The 21,624-nt window shown below is 45.9% G+C and overlaps 6 protein-coding genes across 6 annotated transcripts; 4 read left to right on the forward strand and 2 right to left on the reverse strand.

The window, feature by feature from the left end:
• Positions 1-1,604: 1,604 nt before the first annotated feature.
• On the reverse strand, positions 1,605-2,165 carry N7498_007858 (uncharacterized protein; the record flags this gene model as incomplete). The annotated part of the gene is made up of 1 exon (XM_058454920.1): positions 1,605-2,165. The coding sequence occupies one exon, from the start codon at positions 2,163-2,165 to the stop codon at positions 1,605-1,607; it is 561 nt and encodes a 186-aa protein (XP_058307169.1).
• A 1,901-nt stretch (positions 2,166-4,066) lies between these two features.
• On the forward strand, positions 4,067-8,237 carry N7498_007859 (uncharacterized protein; the record flags this gene model as incomplete). Its single annotated transcript, XM_058454921.1, has 7 exons — positions 4,067-4,209; positions 4,263-5,230; positions 5,306-6,576; positions 6,631-6,997; positions 7,176-7,303; positions 7,356-7,914; positions 7,963-8,237. 7 exons carry the CDS (start codon positions 4,067-4,069, stop codon positions 8,235-8,237), a joined length of 3,711 nt encoding a protein of 1,236 aa, XP_058307170.1.
• Positions 8,238-10,650: 2,413 nt separating this feature from the next.
• N7498_007860 (ATP-binding protein) lies at positions 10,651-13,295 on the reverse strand (the record flags this gene model as incomplete). The annotated part of the gene is made up of 8 exons (XM_058454922.1): positions 10,651-10,800; positions 10,850-11,269; positions 11,314-11,386; positions 11,433-11,619; positions 11,666-12,503; positions 12,554-12,672; positions 12,723-12,826; positions 12,883-13,295. The coding sequence occupies 8 exons, from the start codon at positions 13,293-13,295 to the stop codon at positions 10,651-10,653; spliced, it is 2,304 nt and encodes a 767-aa protein (XP_058307171.1).
• Positions 13,296-13,934: 639 nt separating this feature from the next.
• On the forward strand, positions 13,935-14,742 carry N7498_007861 (uncharacterized protein; the record flags this gene model as incomplete). Its single annotated transcript, XM_058454923.1, has 3 exons — positions 13,935-14,114; positions 14,168-14,460; positions 14,514-14,742. The coding sequence occupies 3 exons, from the start codon at positions 13,935-13,937 to the stop codon at positions 14,740-14,742; spliced, it is 702 nt and encodes a 233-aa protein (XP_058307172.1).
• Positions 14,743-15,488: 746 nt separating this feature from the next.
• N7498_007862 (uncharacterized protein) lies at positions 15,489-15,719 on the forward strand (the record flags this gene model as incomplete). Its single annotated transcript, XM_058454924.1, has 1 exon — positions 15,489-15,719. One exon carries the CDS (start codon positions 15,489-15,491, stop codon positions 15,717-15,719), a length of 231 nt encoding a protein of 76 aa, XP_058307173.1.
• A 4,655-nt stretch (positions 15,720-20,374) lies between these two features.
• Positions 20,375-21,616, forward strand: N7498_007863 (uncharacterized protein; the record flags this gene model as incomplete). Its single annotated transcript, XM_058454925.1, has 2 exons — positions 20,375-20,612; positions 20,664-21,616. 2 exons carry the CDS (start codon positions 20,375-20,377, stop codon positions 21,614-21,616), a joined length of 1,191 nt encoding a protein of 396 aa, XP_058307174.1.
• Positions 21,617-21,624: the final 8 nt, after the last annotated feature.

Genomic DNA, 21,624 nt, shown 5'->3' on the forward strand with positions numbered 1-21,624 from the left:
TTCTTCAAATGACGGGAATTGTGGGACTGTGAAATCTCTCTCTTTGAGTCTGCAGGCCCTGATTGATTAATTTAGCTAACCAAAAAAGATCTAACGTTGCATAAGGCATCGTAGGCAGCAACTGTGGCTTCTTGTAGGGTTTCAAATTTGGATCGAATCAAATTCGTTTCCAACTTCCACTGATCAATTTGCTCGCGAAGACCAATTCGCTCTGCATCCCAGCTAAGCCGTTCTTGTGTAATTGTTTCCCATTTCAGGAAGTTATCGCGCTTCATTGTCTCCATGCGAGCTAACAATTGGCTGTTTTCTTCTTCTCTCTTGATCACTTCTGTTTCCAATCGGGCAATAATCTCACGTAAATGAAGCTCGGAGGAAGTAGTTTTCTATCATTCTTTAGCCATCAGTCTTGCCGTAATGCTTATTCTTTCTTCTTGAAACGGCGAATCGTAATTACCGGTGTGTCGAGTGACTTTCCCTCTAGTGGCGTCAATATCGCTTTTGGAATTGCCTCAAACGTTATTCCGACGTGCTGCTGAAGAACTTGATGATCACTCTTTGTCAACCCACTGAGCGGGATCTGATTCGGGCCGGTCTGGAACAATCTCAGAACCTGTTCGTTACTTTCATCCGACATTTTCCAATAATATGTGTCCTGCGGTCTAGGTTTTAGTCGCAAATGCACTTTATCAACTCGAATTCCAGTTTTTTTCCCTGACACTTGATGAGTCATCTGATGTTGGGTGGGCGGCGCTAAACGGTCTAATGACTCACATATATGCTCAGAGAGCGCCTCTCGACATTTTGCTCTTTCAGCTGAACGTGTTTGGTTACTTGGTCTGGACATGGTGACGAGTCTGAAAAACTTTGGCGAGACTTGACTATGCTGGTCTTTTGTAAGCACTTTCAATGCTCCAGTTCTGCTGGGTTGTGAGGACTGTAATGCCAGATCAGAAACTCAAAGGCGACAAGGGGTAAATGGTCAACTGCGCGAGCTCGTGAACCCATATAATTCGCTCAGGTGGGTCAAAGGAGTCACTATAATGCCCCGCGGAATATTTGAAGGTCTCGATTATGATTGGAGGCATGATTTGATGTTCCCGGAAGGCGTGGAAGCCACGTTGAACGTTACATGATTATTTCGGTGCCTAACTTTGAGATCCTGTATTTACGGTAACTTTGTTGATATACCAGGGATACATTCAGGGGTATTGCGGGGACCTTCTGTGACCTAATTCAGCATAGCCCGATCTAAGTAAGGCGCTAGGAAAGAAAGCCTGTGTGTCCAAGGGTACAGTAATCTGTTTCAAATTCTACAGGACTGTACGCGCTTGTATCGCTTGAGATCTGCTCCGTATTGCAAAAGTCTGCTTTCTAATTCTACTGTAACACATTCCTCCCCAGGTTTTCATTCTCGGGGCCCGCTTTCAGAACGAAACCCCCTTCATGAGCGCATGCTTCTGCATGTAAATGATATCCGCTGCAGATTTCAACTTTTCCAAAACTCCCCAGGCACTGTTCCAGCCACAGGCCCGATGCACAAACAGCAGAGGGGTCAACTGTCGAAAACGGCTCCCCTACTTTCTCAAAAGGCCCTCTTGCCTCATCTATAGCCATCGCACGGATTTTCGGGCGCCTGGTGCCTGTTCCCACTTGTCTATCCAGCTCTGTAGTGCCGCCGCTTGACAAGCCTGGCTATTCTGCAGTGCTGTATTCAATTTCCTGGCCCCCTGTAAGAGAAAGCCGCGGTTCACTGTCCCAGAATCTTGCTCGGACAAGTAGTCCCGCAAGTATGACTGGGATTGTGACAGCAGCTCTCGAGACGCCTGCGTAACGGCCAGCACCAGTTCATCATAAAGATCAGAACATGCACCGTAGAATTCGTTTTCCCACCGAATGCCTGTGAGTTCATCCAAGAGAGATATCTGCCACTCATGATCCGTGCTTGGCCGGTCTTTTTTGGCGATCTGCAACCGGCTGGCAGTGGATTCCAAGGCCGTGCTAAAACCGCGGGCATCCCCAATATGGTGGTCAGCTGCCGTGATGTGAGGGCAGTCTGGCTCTGGAGGGACGTTCGATCCGGTTCGCCTGTGAACTGGAGGACCATGGATCTTGACGGAATCGGTCGACCGACTGTACACGCTGGAGCTCGCGGAACCAGCTGACATCCTGTAAGGCCACGAAGATTGAATGGCGTAGAAATAGTGGTGTTTCCGAGGGAGGATAAAGTACTAATAGTTGGGCATAAAAGTAACAGATTTGATCAAAAGACCGAGCTTGCAGCCTGTTTCGGTGCGAGAATCAGAATCAATGAATGGTTCAAATTAACCCACAACGGAAGACCATCCGAGTCGCTTGTGACTTGAAGAATAGATGAACAGTGAGAAGGCCTGGTCTAGCAGATCAAGGCCAACTATCACACCTACAGGTTTCTTGCTGCTCCAACGAGCGATGTATCACAGCGCGTTGCACTCTGGGTAGCCTTCGCCACCACCATCAACCGTGACACATAGACATGTCACCTTTTGGCCATCCTACCGCGCAGGTCCGCCATGGGGATGTTCTTTTGGGCTCGCACGAACGTGTGCCGTGGCGAGCTCCCGGGTCGAGCATAGGATAAAGTAGTATGCGCTCGTCAGTCAACACATACGGGAAATGATATACACACTTGCCACCAAACTGAATTGGTCCGCCGTTCTCGCTCCTAATCTTCCGGGAGTGTCCTCGGAGATACAGTAGAATTCGAAAACAGATTAGCCCTTGGATACATAAACTCTCTCTCCCAGCACCCCGCTTCGGTTGCGCTAAACTGGATTCGGTCAAAAAGTCCCACCGACTTTTCTTGGCTCAGGTAGACCACCCTAGTTACCGTAATTAGAAGTTCCGGCATGGGCTAAGCCATGTCGATCCAATATTTCCATCGAATGAGTCATTCCAAATTACTGTAAATAGCCCTCATATAATATTGGTCAACTCGCCCCTCTTAGCATTTTCATCGACTTGAAGCAGTATAATTTGATACAATGACCAATAGCTCCGGAGCAAGTTCAAAAGATTTTGCTAGATCGTATGCATTATGCTCTTCAGGTCTTTATCCGTGTCCTTTGCCACCACCCGATTACTCAGCGTAACCCTCCACTCGGTTTGACATGCCCTTTTTTGTCTGAGCGCCCAGGCAGAATAAGTGCTGGCGGGAAACAACAACATCTTGAGCCGTGCCTCGGCAGGCGTATTAAGAGGACTTATGTCGGCGAGAAACGGCCCCCGGTAGAAGTGTTTCTTGCCCGGGGGAGAGCTTGGTGTGAATCCAATATCGCTATTTAGACTAGCTTGAGCCAACTAGAGCTATTGTTAGCTGCAAAATGTTTGAATTGCTCAGCCTCCATCAAATGTTTGTAGCAGCTATCAGTTCGCCTCTATTGGTCTTCAAGGCTCGCGTGTAACAGGACTAACTTTTTATAAGTCATCAATCATTTTGACTAATAATGAACTATAGCTCGCAAGATGTACAGTTGAACTTACGACATGTGGCAAGGAGAGTTGTTTTAATTCGAAAAAGAGTGCGCGTCAGTTCAACGCCAAGGCTCGGTTTTTGGGAGGCAAGAGGTTGCAATTGATCTTGGGGTCATCACCCAATAAGTTACCCGGTCAACAAGCTGTGCGCATAGGAACAAAAACGTCTGAATGCAGATGGAGGGAGTATTAACGACCCACCAGGACCGGCAGAAGGGGAAAGGGTGTAACTTTGGTAAAAAAGTGGGGAAAAATAAAGAAAAAGAAAATAACAGTGGTTTTATTGGAAAAATACCTTGATCTGTTTATTCCCGGTTCACCCGTTCTTTCTTTTCTCTTAGTTCAGGTAATACCATTGTTTGATGAAAAAAGGAAAGACAAAAAAGAATCATTCAAACTTAAACCGAGTTGAACAATGATGCTTAAGCCAATCCTGAAAAATGGGCTTTAAAATCATGGGTTCCTTTCCCGCCGAGAGAAAAATACTACTTCTTTTGTTTTAAAGACCATTTCCCGGAGACCAGAGGCGTCACATTTCACACGCTTTCGCGACAAAATGAATGAAAGAGAAGATAATCACCAGATAGTATCGAGTGAACGAGACATACCTGGAGCCACAACACAACCGCTCGGACTTACTCGACCTTATGCACAAAATTGGAGCTCACACGACGCTTTTCGTGAGCTCTACCAAAACTGGTACCATGAATTCCAAGCAAGGTTTCAAGCCATATTTCTGACAATTAAGATAGGAAGGACTCCATTATACAGAACCATGGTCTATCGCTGCTTGGGTTTTGCCCGACTGTGACAGAGACTAACCAGGAAATACTCATCGTTGTCCCAAAGCCAAACACTGACTCTCATATCTCAGCAAGCTTACGTGACTGTGCTGGATATATCACTTTCAAAAAACACAGTGGTGTCGTGGAGCTTACCAATTTCCATGCGCTTCTTGATCGAAAGTGCCTAGACTTAGGCTACACAACCAAGACCAATGATGACCGCCTGACGGGAGGACATGGCGAAGGACTGAAAATAGCCGCACTGGTTTTGAGTCGCAATAATTACCATGTGAAGATCTGTGCCAATAGCTGCTACTGGAACTTTGGGTTTCGCGGAAAATCTAACCGCAATTTCTATTGCCAAATAACCCCCACAAGCGTTGAAAAAATCAAGCGTCTGAAACTAGCGTTCGAAACTTCCCGGAAAAGCTCAAGTCGGAAGTTTACAGCCAACATATGGGAAGATGTTTCCATTTGTATCAAAAAGGGAGATACAAGTATTGAGCATGCTCTTACGAAAGAAGAATTTTGGCACTGGTTGCAAGTCACAATCGATGTCAATCCTCCTGCAAACCTGGTGAGAACTTTGGCAGGTGATTTGATACTGGACGACAAATATAGCGGCTGTCTATTTTTGAGAGGCATTAAAGTCTTGTCTGCTGATATGGATGACCGTGGCTTTCGGGTTGGCTACAATCTAGCCACCGGTGATTTGAGCCGTGACCGTTCAAAGCTTCACAATCCCGAGCAAGAATCAAAAGCAATCGCTGAAATATGGGCAAGTGCCATCGAACAAGGGCACCAAAAGGCTCTTTCAGTCTATGTTTACTTGCTACAGCATCACCCACATTCAAGAGACGTGAGAGGAGCAGACCAGCTAGTGAACGAGGCCACTGCGAGAAAGATATGGACCGAATTAAAGGCCCAGACGGGCAGTGAGCATTTATTCTACTTTTGTGAAGGACGGGAAAGCGTGGTCAGTATCCAACCTTACTTAAATGGATGATCAGAAGCTAAAAATAGCAAGGACGTCGCAACGATCCGTAAAGATCTCAAGAAAAAGCCGCAAGCCCTATCAAGCTCCCTATGGCAACTTCTTCATCAATACAACTTGGTCCATACGCCTGATGAAGAGCTCCAGCGGCTGTTTGAAGTCTCAAATGCTATCAAGCTACCGAAAACAAGATTTGCCCAAGAAATCGACCGAGCGTTGCGTGCGCTATTCATCGCAATTCCCCGTACGCAAAGCTTGCGAATAGTTTACGTTACATCTGATGATGAGAAAACAAGCGTCGTGTTTGCTAAGGAAAGCAATATCCTCTACGTCCATGAAAAATGGCTGGACATCTCACGTGCTCACCTCGGCGTCGAATGCTTGGCTAGCACGACATATATTGACGATTCGGATGGTTTCTTTTGTGAACATGTGGTGGAAGAGATTTTTCATCGTGCTTTGGCACTGATTTATCGTCCGCTGAAACTCAACTATCTGTCTTCACCACTGGAAGACTCCCCTCACATCATTTTCCAAACCAGCCGAGGAAAACTCCAAGACATGCCGCGAGGCATCCGCACTGAGACAATTGAAAACAAATCTTTGAAAGTCCTATGGGATGATGGACATAGTCGTGCCTTTTCAAGGGCGTATGGCTTACAGGTGGAATATATTGTCATCCTGCATTTGTTAACTTGCTTCGCAGCCATGGAAACGCTATTATTTCGGGAAAAAGACATTCTGTGCGAGTGCCCACGAAAATACGTATCACAAATGCAAGGATTTGCAATCTTTACTTCATTAGACGGAGAGCCTCGCTTTCCAATGGTTGCTCGACACAAGGACGAAGCCATATTCGGATTCCCGCCCCTCCCTCTTGCGCGTCTCGAGGGAGACTCTGAAATGGCGGTTGAAGTATCCAATGCGATGATTCCTTTGGCGGAATCGTCTATACAAGGCCTTGGCTCTGTATCCCGGGCCGGAGACGACAATGTCAAGTCTGAGACTCAAACCGCCCAAGAATTAAAAATAGAGACTGCGTTCTCCCTGAGAAGCGCTGAAGCAGATCCGACCCTTCCAATCATCGCTGAAGCTCACCCCGAGCTGTCAATTTCTGTAGACGGAACGAGAGGCCAAGCCATGGAAGAAAGTATCATCAATGTGGACGACTGCAAGACCACAAAAGCGGAGGGATATTGTGTCTGGAAGAAAGAAATGAAAGGACACAGAATTGATGCGTTCAATCCCAAATTCAACATTTTCCGATCTCAAAGCCGTCCATGCACTGTAAGATACCACCATTTGATTCACCTGAATGACAGACTGACTTGATTTCCAAAGCCTATCGAAGGGCCTTTCCAGAGATGTGATGAAATTGGGGATCTGAAAAAGAACGCCTTCATTGAGGCAACTTATGAAGATCCCTCACCTCGGAGCCGATGTGTCTTTTATATCCATGATATACTAGTGAGGGAAGACGGTGATTCGGAATCTGCGATTTATCTCATCGCTTCAAGGTATACATTTCTTTGCGATAATGCTGATCTACGACAAGGGTCATCTTCAAGTTGGTTGAACAATGAGTTGTTGCTTCACTTTAATGATTTCAATCTCATGTCTAAATCGGCGGACGGAGAGCTCATCTTGATGAAAGATATGTCATCTTGGAAGTCATCACCAGCTATTGAACACACCGCAAAAGCTCCAGGTAAGGCTTATATCTTTTGTTTTGGAATTGAGAACTTATCAGGTTCCAGATGACTTCAAGTCTTATTTTTGCCGTTATGCGATGCGGAGAGATACGGATGAAAGATATGCTTGCTGGAGCCCCCTCAGCCCCAATATCGTTGGAGAGAAAGGAGCAAATCTATCTAGACCTCTCACAGGCTTTTCTGCGCCCGACGTGCTGGACTTCTCCCCGACAGACGTTGGCCTTTCTGTAGGGCTTTCAGAAGCAGGGTGTAATATAAAAGCAGGGATTGCTTTTTGTTCCGGTCACAGTGATGCTTGGAAGGTACGTTCCAACCCTTGGCAGATGATGAACATGTTCCACTAACATAAAAAAGAGGTTTCATCCGCATGCTGAAATTTATGATTCCCCAACGCAATTTATTGACTCAGTGCTGAATGAGACACAATCCACTGCGCCTCTGGTTATTGCAGCCTCAGGAATGCCGAACGACCATTATTCCCTTTCAAGCCTCACCATATTGCCTGACGAGGTTTTGGCTCCTCTCAAACTGAAAGCATTGTTTGACAGCGTTTTTCTACAAGAGCCAGACTTTGTCTTCCTGGAATTGCATTCGATAGTACTGAATACTCATATTTCAGACCTTGTCAACTCTATATTGGCCTTACTTGGCCAGAGATACTCCGTTGAACTACGACTTGTTGTCGCAGAAATCGAACCAGACAAGCGCGTCCCCATAATATATCTTTTGGCTGCCCCTGCATACTTTCAGTCAAAGTCAGTGAATGAAATGGCCGCGGAACTAGCAGAATCTGCGCAATGGAGGCCGGCCTTCGATATGGAGCATGGTCCACAAGCCAAGGCTCTAGACGACATGACTATCGGTCCTTGCCAATGTGCTGAAGAAACTGAAAGCCTACCCAAGAATAGTGGTGGTAAGTTCAGAACTTTGGCATTTTTCAAGCACAGACTGATAGCAGCAGTGGAACCTGATCAAGAGAACAAAGCCAAAGAGCTTGCGCGGGGTAAAGGTTTTCCATCTAAGATTGTTGACCGCATACAAGCCAGGGATTACGATGAAGTGCTTAGATCATTACCATCGTGTATAAGCAAGCATGCCGGGGCTTCTATTTTTCAATTTACGAGGGAAAGTGGACAGCAAATCAAGAAACGGCGCAGGAGCACCAGTGATGTCGTTCCTGAACAGCCCTTCATGGTGAAGAGATTAAAGGAAGGAGAGAGTGGCACACCAGACTGAACTGGTTATTAATCCTCTATGTAGCCCCAATTATTGTCACTTTCTGAGTCGAGGATTGCTGTTGGGAGGCCAAAAGTTGCTTTTAAGCATCTGCTAGCTTGCGCCGTAGCTTTTCAATTTCAGACGACATCTTGACTCGGTATCTTTGGACGCGTCGAAATGGGGACTCCGGTGTATCGTAGCTGACCATCATACGTTGGACTGGGTCAAAGCTGAAGCTTGCGACGGGTTCTTCCATGAAGTTGATTTGCGCAGCGGAAAAAGGCAAGTCTTTATAATCCCATACTCCATTCTCCCAGTTGCCATTGCCCACTCCGTTATAGAGTGTTCCAGGTCCGTCGGTATTCATACAGTAGTGTTCGAAATCAGCTATACCTCCACACTCTTCCAACTTGATTTGCCGGAAAGTATACCCGGTAAACGCTAAACCCTTTTGGAGCACCACTCTGTTTTGCTGGCAAAACGGTAATAGTATTTGCTTTGCTAAAATCGATGAGTCATCGTCTTAGCATAGCATGGTATCATGTCCCACGGTGGTAATGTAAGTTACAGATACTATTTCGGCAAGCGGTCTGAAAACCCAAGGTCGGTTATGGTATCCAATCAGGGCTCGTTACCCTTGGAATTAGTTTCCGACAATTAAGTCATAAGAGTATGGAGGTATAACTGATTTCGAAAACTACTATAAAGGATCCTAGGAGATATATAGAGAAATAGATCAACGCAACTTAATAATGGACTCCTAATAATCCACAAACTAATATATATTCCACGGGCGTTATGGAAAGAAGTTATTTGACGCCACTATAATATACCTACACATAAGTATATAGGAATCAAGAAAATGACGGAATATATCTTACGTAACTACTATATATAGAACCTATTGCGCCAAAAGCAAAGCCGTCGGAAGTCTAATCTGATGAAAAAAGCATGTGAATATAGTAAGATGTGTGAAGCAGACGTCTGTCTGGGGATTCATCTTCGTGAGACGGGTCAAGTCTATATCCTATCAGCGGATCCTTCAGGATTTTGGGATTTCCTCAGATCGCAACTAGTACGCTGCCAGGTACTGGGCAAGCGACAAAAGCTAACTTTCCCAGGGTTCCTACTATCCAATTCCTTATCTAATCACGGACCAAGATTTGAAGATGGCTGGGGAAGATGTTATGAAAGCGGACTCGGTAAACCTCCGTGAATGTGCGTTTTAGATCAGAGAACCTCATCAAAAAGCTAATTATTTCAAAGGAAATAGATGGGCACGAAATAGCTGGCAGTGGGTATAGTGACGGAATTTGGGGTTAGGTATAGTCAAGTTCTGAGATTCATGTCGGCAGATCTCCAGACAAGCCGAACAACGCTACGAACAACCCACATTTAATTGGCGGGCTGATCTAAATGAAGGGGAAATGGCAGGTCATTCAGTTTATTGCATCCATCTGTAGGTTGTTGAGCTAGATGAAGCCATCCAATTCGATATATGGGCGGATCTGCGAACAAATTACCGAGTAGATACTGTACTGTACAGTACCATAATGCAAAATCTTCAATTATTTTCTCAATCACTAATGACAGAATTTGCTCGTGGCTGGTCCGTACGGACAGGGTTGCTGGCTCCGTATGTTTGAAAGACGTTTTCCGGCTCACTAGTCAACCCGGACGCCTCGACTGCATCGGGCAGATGGACGCCAATGCCGCTGAGCCCCCAGCCTATAACCATAACAGCCTCGAGATACAATGTTCTCGCTAAAACTAGAAGTACAATATGGGGAAGCTCAGATACGTAAGAATGACATCATAGCCTCTTCTATCGGTACTTTGATTCCACAATCCAATCTCTCCGTAGCCACATCGTTATCATCAGAAATTGTTCCGACCAATACGCTATCGCTTGTAGGCTTTGCCTTGACCTTGACCGTACGCTCGCGTCCTCTACTCTGATCCTGCGGGGAACCAATAGCTTCTCCGTCCACACTAAGTTTGTTCTCGATGGCACTAACGAGTTATGGACCTCGATTCGGCAAGAGAAGTCCTCAACGGCACAGCCTGTCCGCCGTATTCTCTTGATAGTTTTCGTCTATTTTTAAATAATATATTGGATTTTCTTGGACATGCGAAAACATACCAAGAAAGCTTTGCTTCGGTTCATGTTCAACTTAGCTTTCTGTCGCTCAATTGTTCAGAGCGCCCTGAAGTCAATTTACTGCTACGGCTTTGGCAAAAAATGCGCTCTTTTACTTCATCAACTCCCCTTCAGTCCTTCAGGCTGAGCTCTCAAGGTCTTTTTCTTCCTTTCGACAATGGCGAATATCAAAACTCCGAATAATTCCATTTCATTATGCCAAAACCTCCTGGTACTGTCGTGTATTAAACTATTCTGCATTAAAAGATCCCAGAAGACTGATCATCAGCCCTAGGTATACATTTGCCCAACTCGACTGTCTTGGTTAAACTTCTCCAAGAGCTTTTCACTCGATTCCGCCGCTCTTTCTAGATGTTTGTAGCTCACTGGCTCTCCATCCACAGTGGCAAGAGCGTGCGCAATAGAGGTCAAGTTCTTGATCTGGTTTAGGTCAGCCAATGAAAAATAAGTCGGGTCATTCGGAACTAACCTCTCGCCCATTCAAAGAAAGACCGTCTAGCTGTTTTAACTCATCGTCTTTAACCATGGCAGGTCCTTGAGCTGTGCGTGCTTTGGATAATAGATTTTTCCAGATCTCTCGGCGGAAATCTCTTGTCAGGCCGTCGTATTTGATGGTCAGATGGATTCGGCTTATGATCGCCTCGTCAAACTGGATCATTCGATTCGTTGTCAGGAAAAGGATGCCCTGGTAGTATTCTAGTTTCCGGAGGAAAATGGTCACGAGGCGATTGTGAGTGTCGTGGTAAGATGTACGTTGTTCCATGAACGCATCCGCCTCATCTAATAGAAGTACGGCCTTGAAGTGCTTGGCAATCTTGAAAATAGTTTCAAGTTGTTGCTCAAGTGCGTTGGAATCGCCGTGGTCGACAACAAGCTCACCGGCCGATATCTGAGCAGGTTAGTGAGATCCCATATAGAATACACAATACTTACGGAGTAAAGAGGCAGATTGAAATGCTCTGCAGTTGCCTCGATGGTGAAGGTCTTTCCGACTCCCGGTGGACCACTAAGAGAGTTAGAAAGGTAGCAACAGGGCAGCCTTCCCAGCTTACTGCAAAAGGATATTGAGTCCGCGACCCTTTCCATCGATCACATCGTCAAATGGCACAACTTGTACTATATCTAAACGGGTCTTCGCCAAGGACGTGAGGAGGTTCTTCGTTTTGGGCGGAATCCTCAGACAGTCAAATGACTTAGGAGACCAGTGGACATCCTTAAGAGCACCAACCGCACATTCCACTAGCTCAAATCAGCAAAGAAATGGTGATTAACTTGTGAAACTCACGGAACATTTTCTCCTTGAAGCTGAAGCAGGGCACTGTGGGACAAGCGATCAAGAAATCGACATCCCTCAATTCTTGTACTTCCATGCAACTCTCTTGCATTCTCTCTTTCTCTCGCTCACGGTCCCTGCTGAACAGTGTGTCCATGCTAATGACCGAAATACCATCTTTATTCTGTGCCCAGATCTCACGGAGTGTGGGCCGGGAGTAATTTGGTTGCATTGCATGGAAAAATGCGGCGTCAATACCCACTCGACTGTCAATATTAACCTTGATTGGTTTTCCATTGTTCATGAAGAATGCACTCCCGCTACAATGCTGAATGTGCGACCCTACTAGGCCATGGAACTTCTGTCCTCTTTCAATCAATTCTCTCCTGACTTGTTCGTAACGAGGATGGTGGTGGAGAGGGAAGGCTTCCAGAGACTCAATTGGCTTCGATCCCTTGAATTTTGCCACACGCAGAAACACGCCAGCTTCTCCAAAGACCTCCCCGTTACAGTCAAGAAATCGGCACTCGAGGTTATACCAGGTCATGTTTTCTTGAGTCATCTCTTCTCCCGCATCGAATACGACACATCGAGGCTCATTCGTACCGAAGCACGTGGTGAAAACATGAGACCCTGGCTTAAAAAGAGCCCATAGAAGGTCATAGGTAATTTCTCCGTGCCGCAACATTGAACCAAGACGTTGGGAGGTAGAAGCATGGACGTTCTTGAGGTGGCCGATGAGCAAGCGGAGATGCTCAACATAGGCAGGACCGCAGTCCGGATTGTGATTCTTGACATAAGCGCATCTGTCAAGCCCTGGGAGGAAATGAAAAAGCACATCTTGCTCGATCTGAATCCACGTCAGCAGTCTCCTTCAAGGGAACAATATGTCTCGGTTACCGATGGCTTGTCTTCCATCAGACTAACGGCTCTGATGCCGTCCAGCTCTCCACGCAGGATGTCACGCAGGCCTTCTGATTTGATATCAATGTATGGAGTCACTTTCTCGGAATTCCGTTCTAATCATACTTTAGTATTTTTAGGTCCATCATGGAAAGTTACCTCGTACCAACACGTTCACGAACGACGAATGCATATTCAGCATAGTCATCTGGGCCACTGCTGGTCTCCATCGGCTCACATATCTTGTATTTACATGCCTCTTTGTCCCAACTAAGTCCCATGTCAGCAATATCCGAAGAAGAAAAGGTCTAGTGGATAGCTCATACGTTTCCATAACTGTTTTGAATTGCGGTGTTGATGCCCACTTTTCAAACAACTTGAAATCACCCGGTGTAGTACAAATCAGTTGATTAAGATCAACCTTATCTGTTGCCTGAACGTCGCCTTGCTGCCTATTGCTGGTATCAGTTGCCAAAATGGATCTCACTGAAGCATCGTGGACGAGCTTCACCAGCAACTGGTTGAGCTGAACCATGTCGGGCCCTGGCTGAGAATAGTCCTGGGAAACTGGGGTATTTGGAGGCTCATGGTAGGTGAGAGAGTGTAGCACCCTTCTAAGTACATCAGAGAGGTGATTCAAATCCTTCAAGGTAGCTTGAGGCGTATCCAACCCCTTCGTTGGGCTATCCGGAGGCGTCAAACCTTGGTGACAGGGAGAGGATGTCTTTTCCAACGCCATATTGTGCAGTTGAACTATTGAGAAATATAAGTGCAATACGGGAAGCCTGTTTGAGTCGTTTCAAGAGACTGGAATGCCAATGATGAAGTATAAAATCAGTGAGAGCCCTGAGAGTTGCGCCTTCTTATATTTTCGTAGCAATGTTAGCCCATGCCAGTTTCATTCTCTGTTTTGGGCCGTACTTCCCATATTCCTATCCATGTAAATTAGTTCATGCAGTAACGTGCATGATATTGGATACGTTATCCACAATAGCTCTCCAATTATCTCTCGTTCAGCATGGCTAGACCTTACTGTGTAAGATTCTCATGACGATCCCACGACGATTTGAGCGACCCTGCGGCAGCACTTTCGAAACAATCTGGTGCGAAAATCAGCACAAAATTGTGGGTCATGCCTAATTCGGTTACTACTACTGAAGCTGTGATTTGGCTTTATTAGGAAAGTCAAGTTTGTCGTGTTATTTCCAAATTAGGAATAGTTGGAAGGGCCTTTGAATTTTTTTCACGTGATTTCACTCTGGCGACCGGGTCTTCCTTTCGGATCGGAAGATTCAACTTCCGACCCCCACCTCTCTCCCTTACCCCTCCTCGCGACAGAACTTGTTAGTCAAACATAAAGGGGGCGCGTTCCAAGTCGATGGCAGCTCTCGGTTCAACGTCAGGCTTAATCTACAAAAATGACTTCATCAAAGATGGATACATATTCGAGAAAGATGCCGGGACAGGGCAGCAAGTCGAGGAGATGGAAGCAAACCTCATACCTTTTGCATCAGAAGCTGGATTGCATTTCTATAAAAGCAATGTTCTCGACGACACGGTATTTGCCGTATGGTATTTTTTGTTTTCCTACGAGAGCTAATTATGTCAAAGCGCAAACGACAGGTCCTTGATTCTTGCTTCCCGTGGTTTGGACTTGGGCTTTATCGAACTTTCGGAGCCATGCCCGGCGATTATGCCTTTCGACAGAGCGATCCATTCTCAAAGACCGAATCACTCCTGATACAGTTTTGGAAAAAGGGATCGAGGGTTACTTATTGGAAAGGTTCGCATCTTGAGCAGGTGGCTACCATGAAGGGAGAAAATAATTTGTGGAGAGCTCCTCGTGTGGCACTTTCTAGGCTTGGCCTTGAGCCTGTTGAGATTTCATTTGAGAACGGAGGTTTGTAAGTGAAATTTTGATTTATTCCAGTGATACATATCTGATCGTTTCAAATAGTTCCATCCGTGACACCCGCCTCTTTGTCGAAGTATCGGAAGGAAGTGCTATTACATTTGGAATCGCCTCAGAAGACGTGCTGAAAAAATGGTGGGCCCCAATGAAGCTTCCAAGGTCACTCCAAACAGTAGTCAGCAACATGGAAGGAGACAATTTTGGTATGAACGTTACGTACTTCGATGAAAGACATGATTCTCAAGCACTCGAAGTCAGCCCGCCGCCTGGTTAGCTCCTTCTTTCCCCGGAAGTTGACAAAGTGCTATGACTCTCATTGTTATCTGTTAGATAAGTAGCATTCCGCAGCGTTGACGAAAATGCATATGACTCTTGTACCAAATCATAGCACGGTGTGATAGTGATATCCTCAAATATTGGCGCGTACGGCTGTGGCACGAGGGTATTGTAGGAGTGTTGCATATGCTCAGTAGAGGGGGCATTTGATGGAAAAGCCATGTTGGGAAGATCTGCTGGGTATGGGAGCGAGTTCAGGTTACGTGGCGCGATGAACGGTGCTTGCGGAACATCTCCTGCATAAGGATGCACTGTCGATAGTGGTTAATACTTATCCAGTAGGACGCAGAGTTTAAATACCATCAAATCCCTCACTGATCATGGTGTTGTATGTCTCATGCGTTGCATTTCCCTTCTGCAGTTTCCGGGGGCTGGTTGTTGGGTCATCACAACATTCAGTGCCTCGCTTATTGGGCCGTCTACTTTGGTGCTTTGTGCTTCCAAGCATCCAGCTTAAATTTTGGGCTGAAGTTCTCTTGAGCTGTGCATATCGCTCTTTTCTGTAGAATTCCCTCGCTTCATTTTCACCGTTTTGCTTCGCGGCGCACGTGTGTCGTATGTATTTTCGTGTTTGTTGAAACAACTGGCGACAATAGATGCAAATCTCGTGGCATTGAACATCTGGAATGTGAAATTTAGCATCAAAATACAACAGCTTCTTCCAAATCTCGTACGTGACTCAAAATGGCGTTCAAGACCCGCTCTCTTCAGGAAGCGCCCTTTGTGACGGCATCTTGGGTGAGGGCACTTCGTCGAACTAAGCTTCTTTGCCCCGTTATCCTGATCGCTTGGAATGACTTCGTCTTTGTCTTCGGCGCCGTATCCGCTTTGTACGAGCTCAGTGCTGTCGTCGTTCTCCTCCTCGGTGTCCAAGTCACTGACAATACGATTTGCCTCATTACCTCCCGTCTGTAGATCGCCGAGTTCGGGACTATGGTGTTTACGGGGCAAGTGTGCCTGAACCTCAAGTAATCGTGCGGTCAAGAGCTGGAACTCCAACTATAAATCTAGGTCAGTAGATGAAATCGAGGTTTACGACTTGACTGGCCTGATAGTCTGCAATATGGTCGCGCAGTTCTTGTTGTGTTTCGAATGAACCGAAACAAGTCTGGCATTGTGATTTTCTCGTCTTCTGTTTCGATTCAACTCTTCGACTTGGGTCGACTGCAACAAATCGATGAAGAGTGTTTTGCATCTCGTTAGGTATGCAGAGAGTTAAAAAGATGTAAGAGCCTAGTCGGTAGGTCGGGCGGGGTCATTTGGGGAGCACTGCCCTGTGGCAACACCCGACAGGGGGCGCGGGTTGCCACGGGACGCACCAACCAGTTGGGTATAGTTGGATACCCGAATGGGGCGGGCTATAAATACCCTCTTTTTTCTTTCCTTTCTCCACCTTCAACGCCTCTTCTCTCTCTCTCTCTCTCTCTCTCTCTCTCTCTCTCTCTCTCTCTCTCTTTCTCTTTCTCTCTGGTACCGGCACCTCTTGGCCCACTGCCTCTTAGAAGAAGAATCAAGAATAGAAAGCATGCCAAAATGCTCTGAATGCAATGACGAGGGGATGGTTGGCACATCTATTTGCCCCAAATGCAACGGTTATGGCGGAACCAAGCGAGCGCTTTCTGAAAAATCATTCCACGGAAGAAAAGAAGGAAAAATTCCGGATGAAATTTGAGCGAGTATGTTTAACTATTCCAGAAATATAGCTGTCCCTGGTCATGATATTCATAATGCTGACTCGTATGGGAGATCATGCTTTCAGGACCCTGAAAATTAGCAGCGATAAGAATGAAGCTAGAGCCGAATGTGGAATAATCGTTCTCTTGGTGGTGAATTATGTATGAATAGACCTGATTTCTCCCCAAAAACACTTAGTCCAAGTATTTCTACCCGACAAAAGAAGAAGATGTGTGGTATTCATTGATTGGAGAGGACGATGGCTACGTTAGCTAGTAGACATTACCCCGCGCCCATGCCGCGCCCGAAAATCAATCTGACATTGGTTAGTCTAATCGCCCTTATGCCTTCCAACCCCCAAAGGCATTGACAATGACCAGGATCATGACAGTAACTTCGTCATGCAGCGGCAATGTACAAAACAGGAAATTTCCCAATAGTTGATTACTTGCCAAAATTGGCAATTACACTGGAACCGGTCACTACTATATTAGGTAACAAGCCCAAGAGTGTGCACGGAAGCAGAGCTAGAATCTTGCAGGTGAGATTGCCGGAAAGAGCGCAATGCAGACACTACAGTAACCTTCATTGGCAGATATTGTTTCAGGTCAACACTGCCTTTCAAACCATTCGTTGATATCCCTCATGCGTAGGCACTTTTAAAGCATTGCGCTTGCTCTAGGCCCTCGATTACTTTTGGTGGACACTTGGACCTTAATGAGCGCCATGGCTGTCGAAGGTAGGTGAAGTATTAGGCAGGCACATTAAGGGGTCAGAAAACCCGCAAATCGAGACTCAAAAGTAGCAAAGTCCGAAGGACAGAAGTAGTTTCATGACTAATGAGACGGTATGTAGCCCCGGTCTTTATTTCTGACTCGGCGGGTCATATGCAAGACCGCGAGGTGCAGGCCACGTCATCAACAACCATTAACCTCGGACGTTCTCAAGCCAATCATAAATGGTGATTTTGGCTCTACCATCCGAGGATGCGGCTCTAGCCTGGTAGATCTTGAAACCAAGGTCAACGAGGCTGGCCCACAGTGGGTCGGGCGCTAAGAGAACATTGGCCGTACGCCGCTATGAGTGGTAACATGTTCATGGAATGGTCGGAGAAAGTCGCCAGCATGCAAACTGTCTTGCTCGGTCACTGAGCGAGTATTCGACCAAGACGTATCATGAGCGCTCAAGCCCCCCGAAAAGTCTATAAATGTCTTCGTCAATATTATCCGATCATTTTTTCCATCCTCATCGAGCTTCGAAATCAGCACTCAACAATCACATTCCTCCGGTACCCTCTACTTCCAACGAGGAATCTTTTTGTAAACCCCACATAACATCTTATCTTCAAGTGAGTATCAATGATCATCACTAGATCATGTCGCTTTAGCTGATATGGATGAAATCTAGAGACATCATGTGTCAGAAGCTCATTGAGACAATCGAGCACCTATGCAGGCATAGAGTTGATTCTCCTGGGAGGATCAGGGAACTTAATGGCTGCAACAATTGCGGCATCATCCAGAAAACAGAGCACCTCGGCAAGACGACGAAAAGGGATCCTTGCCCTGACTGTATCGACAATGGTATTTATGTGAAGAGCAATGGGGTTTGGAAGAGGGCCTAGTGGATTTTTGGGTTTCGCAATCTTCATAGGAAGTAGTCTCGCGCAATTTCGTGAACCTTATCCATATTTCCTTGCGCTTACTATGGAATTATCTTTCGATAAAACTCGAATCCTCAGGAGTTGTACAGTGATATTCGAAATCAGATTTACCTCGATATTCTCTCTTGTGATCTCGCGGCGCCCCGCTTTTCCATATCGGGTTAAGTTCCTTACAAACAATGTAGCCTTGATGAGTCATGATAAATTACTGTAACGGAAGTGTCTCACGCATGCTTTCCCCCATCTGCCTAGACTGCTTTGCTTAAAAGAGAGAACTGACTATACAGCCAAACATACAACCCCTGGTAGCTTGGGCAAAAAACCCTAAGACTGACCACGATTCGAAATGGCGTTCATGTTTTACATGGAGAATCAACCTCGAAACCCAACGCTCAGGCGATGTTTGAAAATCTATTCTCACTTGATCCAGCTTGTAAATCGCACCTGGGCGTTACGCCATGGCCACCCATCTAAAATATTAGTAATCGACTGCTGAAGGTCTGTCCAGCCCAGCTGCTTCAACAAGTAAAAGGATTCTGCCATTTCGTTCCGTCTTCTCGGACACATAAAAGCGCCACTCCTCCCACCTTTAAGACCATAGATTCTATTATTTCCTCGCATCATCCCCAACCTGCCCTAGCGTATAGCGTACAGCATGACAACTCACCACATCCAAGCGCGCTAATATTGCTGGATATAACCCGCTTTGTCCCACCACGATCTGGAGTAATAGGCCGCCAGGAACTCGGTGATACTCGAGCGCCTCCCATCTTTCAACCTTGAGCCAAGACCAAATCACCTACATTCGTCATTTACTACGAAATATCATATACAAGCCTCAATATGGAATATACAGAGAAGAGGAAGGCTTCTTTCTACGACCTCCCGCTGGAGATCTTGGAATCGATCGCAATGAATCTTTACCTTTCTGATTACTTACATTTCCGTGCTCTTTGTTGTACGACATGGTCTTTGTTCGGCTGTTCGACTCTTATACCCATTTTGAAAAATATCCAGACCCTTGAAAACGATACTTCGGAAGTGCGGTGCGAGGATTGCCATTACATATCGCGAGGCCATATCTTATCCCAGGCTTATCGAAAGAATGGTCTCGTCCCAAAGATGGATGATCTAGTGCAGCTGAAAGCTTCTTTGAAGCATCCTTCTGGCGATATGGTTGAGCACGCAGCTCGTTCCCGCAACTACAAAATGCTCTTGACTCTCATGATTGGTCACGGTGCTTCTTTTCGAGAGGTTCAAGGGGGTATCGATAGGCTCTGTTGCGAAGCATTCGAGCAGGGCGACTTTGAGAAGTTTCGCTGGCTGTTCTCGAAAGGAGCGTCTTTAGATGTTTTAGCTGGAGTGGTATTCGATTTTTCTGGTTGTCATAGGCCAAGGTCACGTCAAGCTTGTCGCTATCATCTAAAGGGGCTGGAGAGAGCCCTTAGAGAAGGAGCAACCCCTAGTGGCCCCCATGAGGCAATGACAGCAGAGCTAAGATTGCGTCGACGTAAAGGACTCAGTGACGGTTGGAGGAGACCGATCACCTAGATATACAGCTTGTGGATGTTCGTAAGACAAGGCTTCGCACAGAGACCGCCCTTGCTACCGTCTACTAAGTTAGGTGTATTTCATTTATTAATTTACATGCTAACTCATTTGTTGTTATTGAGACTTGAGTAGGATAAATATCCCCTTTTCCTGCCAGGGGTTGCAAACTTTTGCAACGACACTGTACAGTGCAAAGCCAAGAAACTGGAGGTATTTAGACCGATGAGCAAGAAGCACATGCGAGACACGTAATTACGGTAATTTAGCATGACTCATCAGGGCTACATAGATTAAAGGAACTTAACCCAATATGGAAAAGCGGGGCGCTGTGAGATCACAAGAGAGAATATCGAGGTAAATCTGATTTCGAATATCACTGTATTCAAATGCAAAACCTACATAGTCTCTCTATTCGTATACTGAAAAATTCTCCCTGGTAAACTTAAGTCACTGTAAGCCGGTTGTTTTCTTGCCTGAAACGAAAGGCAGAAAGAGGTGATGACTAAGTTAACAACTAATGAATAACTAGTTAATTAATTTAGAACCAATCATAATTGATTATGTCACACCCCTTTTTAAATAATTAGTTACTTCCCTCCTCTACCTTCCTTTCGCCCCTTCCTCTTTAAATACATGAACGTTACTTCTATCCCTTCTTCTCCTTTTCACATGTTTCTCAACCATGGATATTCAACGCCAGTATCCTAGTGTCCACTGGATCTGGGGCGGAGGCATCTCTTTCGTTTACGAGGTCCACCCTCGCATCGTGGTCAAAGTCCCGAAGTCTGGGGAATTCGAGAGGCAACAATTTCATAAAGAGCTCGAGATTTATCATGTATTCTCGCAAAACCCGCCTTGTCCCTCTATTGTGCAGTGCTTTCTCTTTTCCGGCAGTGGCATCTTCCTCGAGTACATGAGAGGTGCGACCCCTATTGGAAGTTAAAAGCTTGTCTACTAATTTGCCTCCCTAGATATGTCACTTTCTTCTAGGATTCAAAACAATCACACGCGAGACCAGCAAACTATGGTGGTTACTAGAGTGGAAAAGTTGGAACCTCTACACCTACGACTAGAATGGATGAACGACCTCGCTCAAGCCGTCGCTTTCTTGGAATCCCTCAACCTCGCTCATGGTGATTTACGACCTGAAAATGTTCTACTTGACCGCAACCGACTAAAGTTATCCGATTTTGATTGTACGGCGAAAATTGGAACAAATTACGAAGCTTGCATGGCTCCGTATGGCAGAATACTCAATCACGAGGAGTCAGACCAAGGAGAATGTGGAACTTCTGGCTTTCTTGGCCCTCGAACAGAACAGTTCGCCCTTGGTTCCTTGTATTATTTGATTAACTACGGCTTTGAGGTTTATGGCGATCGCTGTCTTGCCGATGATCCTTACGAACATGGTCCTAAGGTCGTGGACTTACTACAGAATATGGAGTTTCCGAGATTGGATGGCAATCCCCTGATTGACGATATCATCGACAAATGTTGGCATAATAAATATGTCAAAGTTTCAGAACTAGCCACACACACGAAAACACTCTTGGACGAAAGAACCGATCCGATGGAAAGTAATGGAAGCAGAAAGAGGGAAAGTAGCGAAGTGGCACCCCTTGTCAAAAAGATTTTCAGTGAACGATGGCGTATGGTTATGGGTCGCTTAATTCATGGAATATTTTTTGGCCTGGGAGTGTGGTGGAGGTCGTTATTACAGAGGGTCCACGGCGAGGCAAGAATCGTCAGGCGAGCTAGTGGCGATAATCGTGATGTTGTGGATCAAACCTGCTTGGAAGAAGAATTCCTTTTGAAAAAGGAGTTCTGTCAGGACCTGGAGAAACGTGGACTTCTTGATGCGCTTTCTTCGGGCGAGCCTGAGGAAATTGGATTCACTTTCGATTGGTATAGGCACAGTCTCTAAGGTTGAAT

Source organism: Penicillium cinerascens, assembly GCF_028974065.1.
Source record: "Penicillium cinerascens strain IBT 15544 chromosome Unknown contig_9_segment0_segment0, whole genome shotgun sequence".
NCBI lineage: Eukaryota > Fungi > Ascomycota > Eurotiomycetes > Eurotiales > Aspergillaceae > Penicillium > Penicillium cinerascens.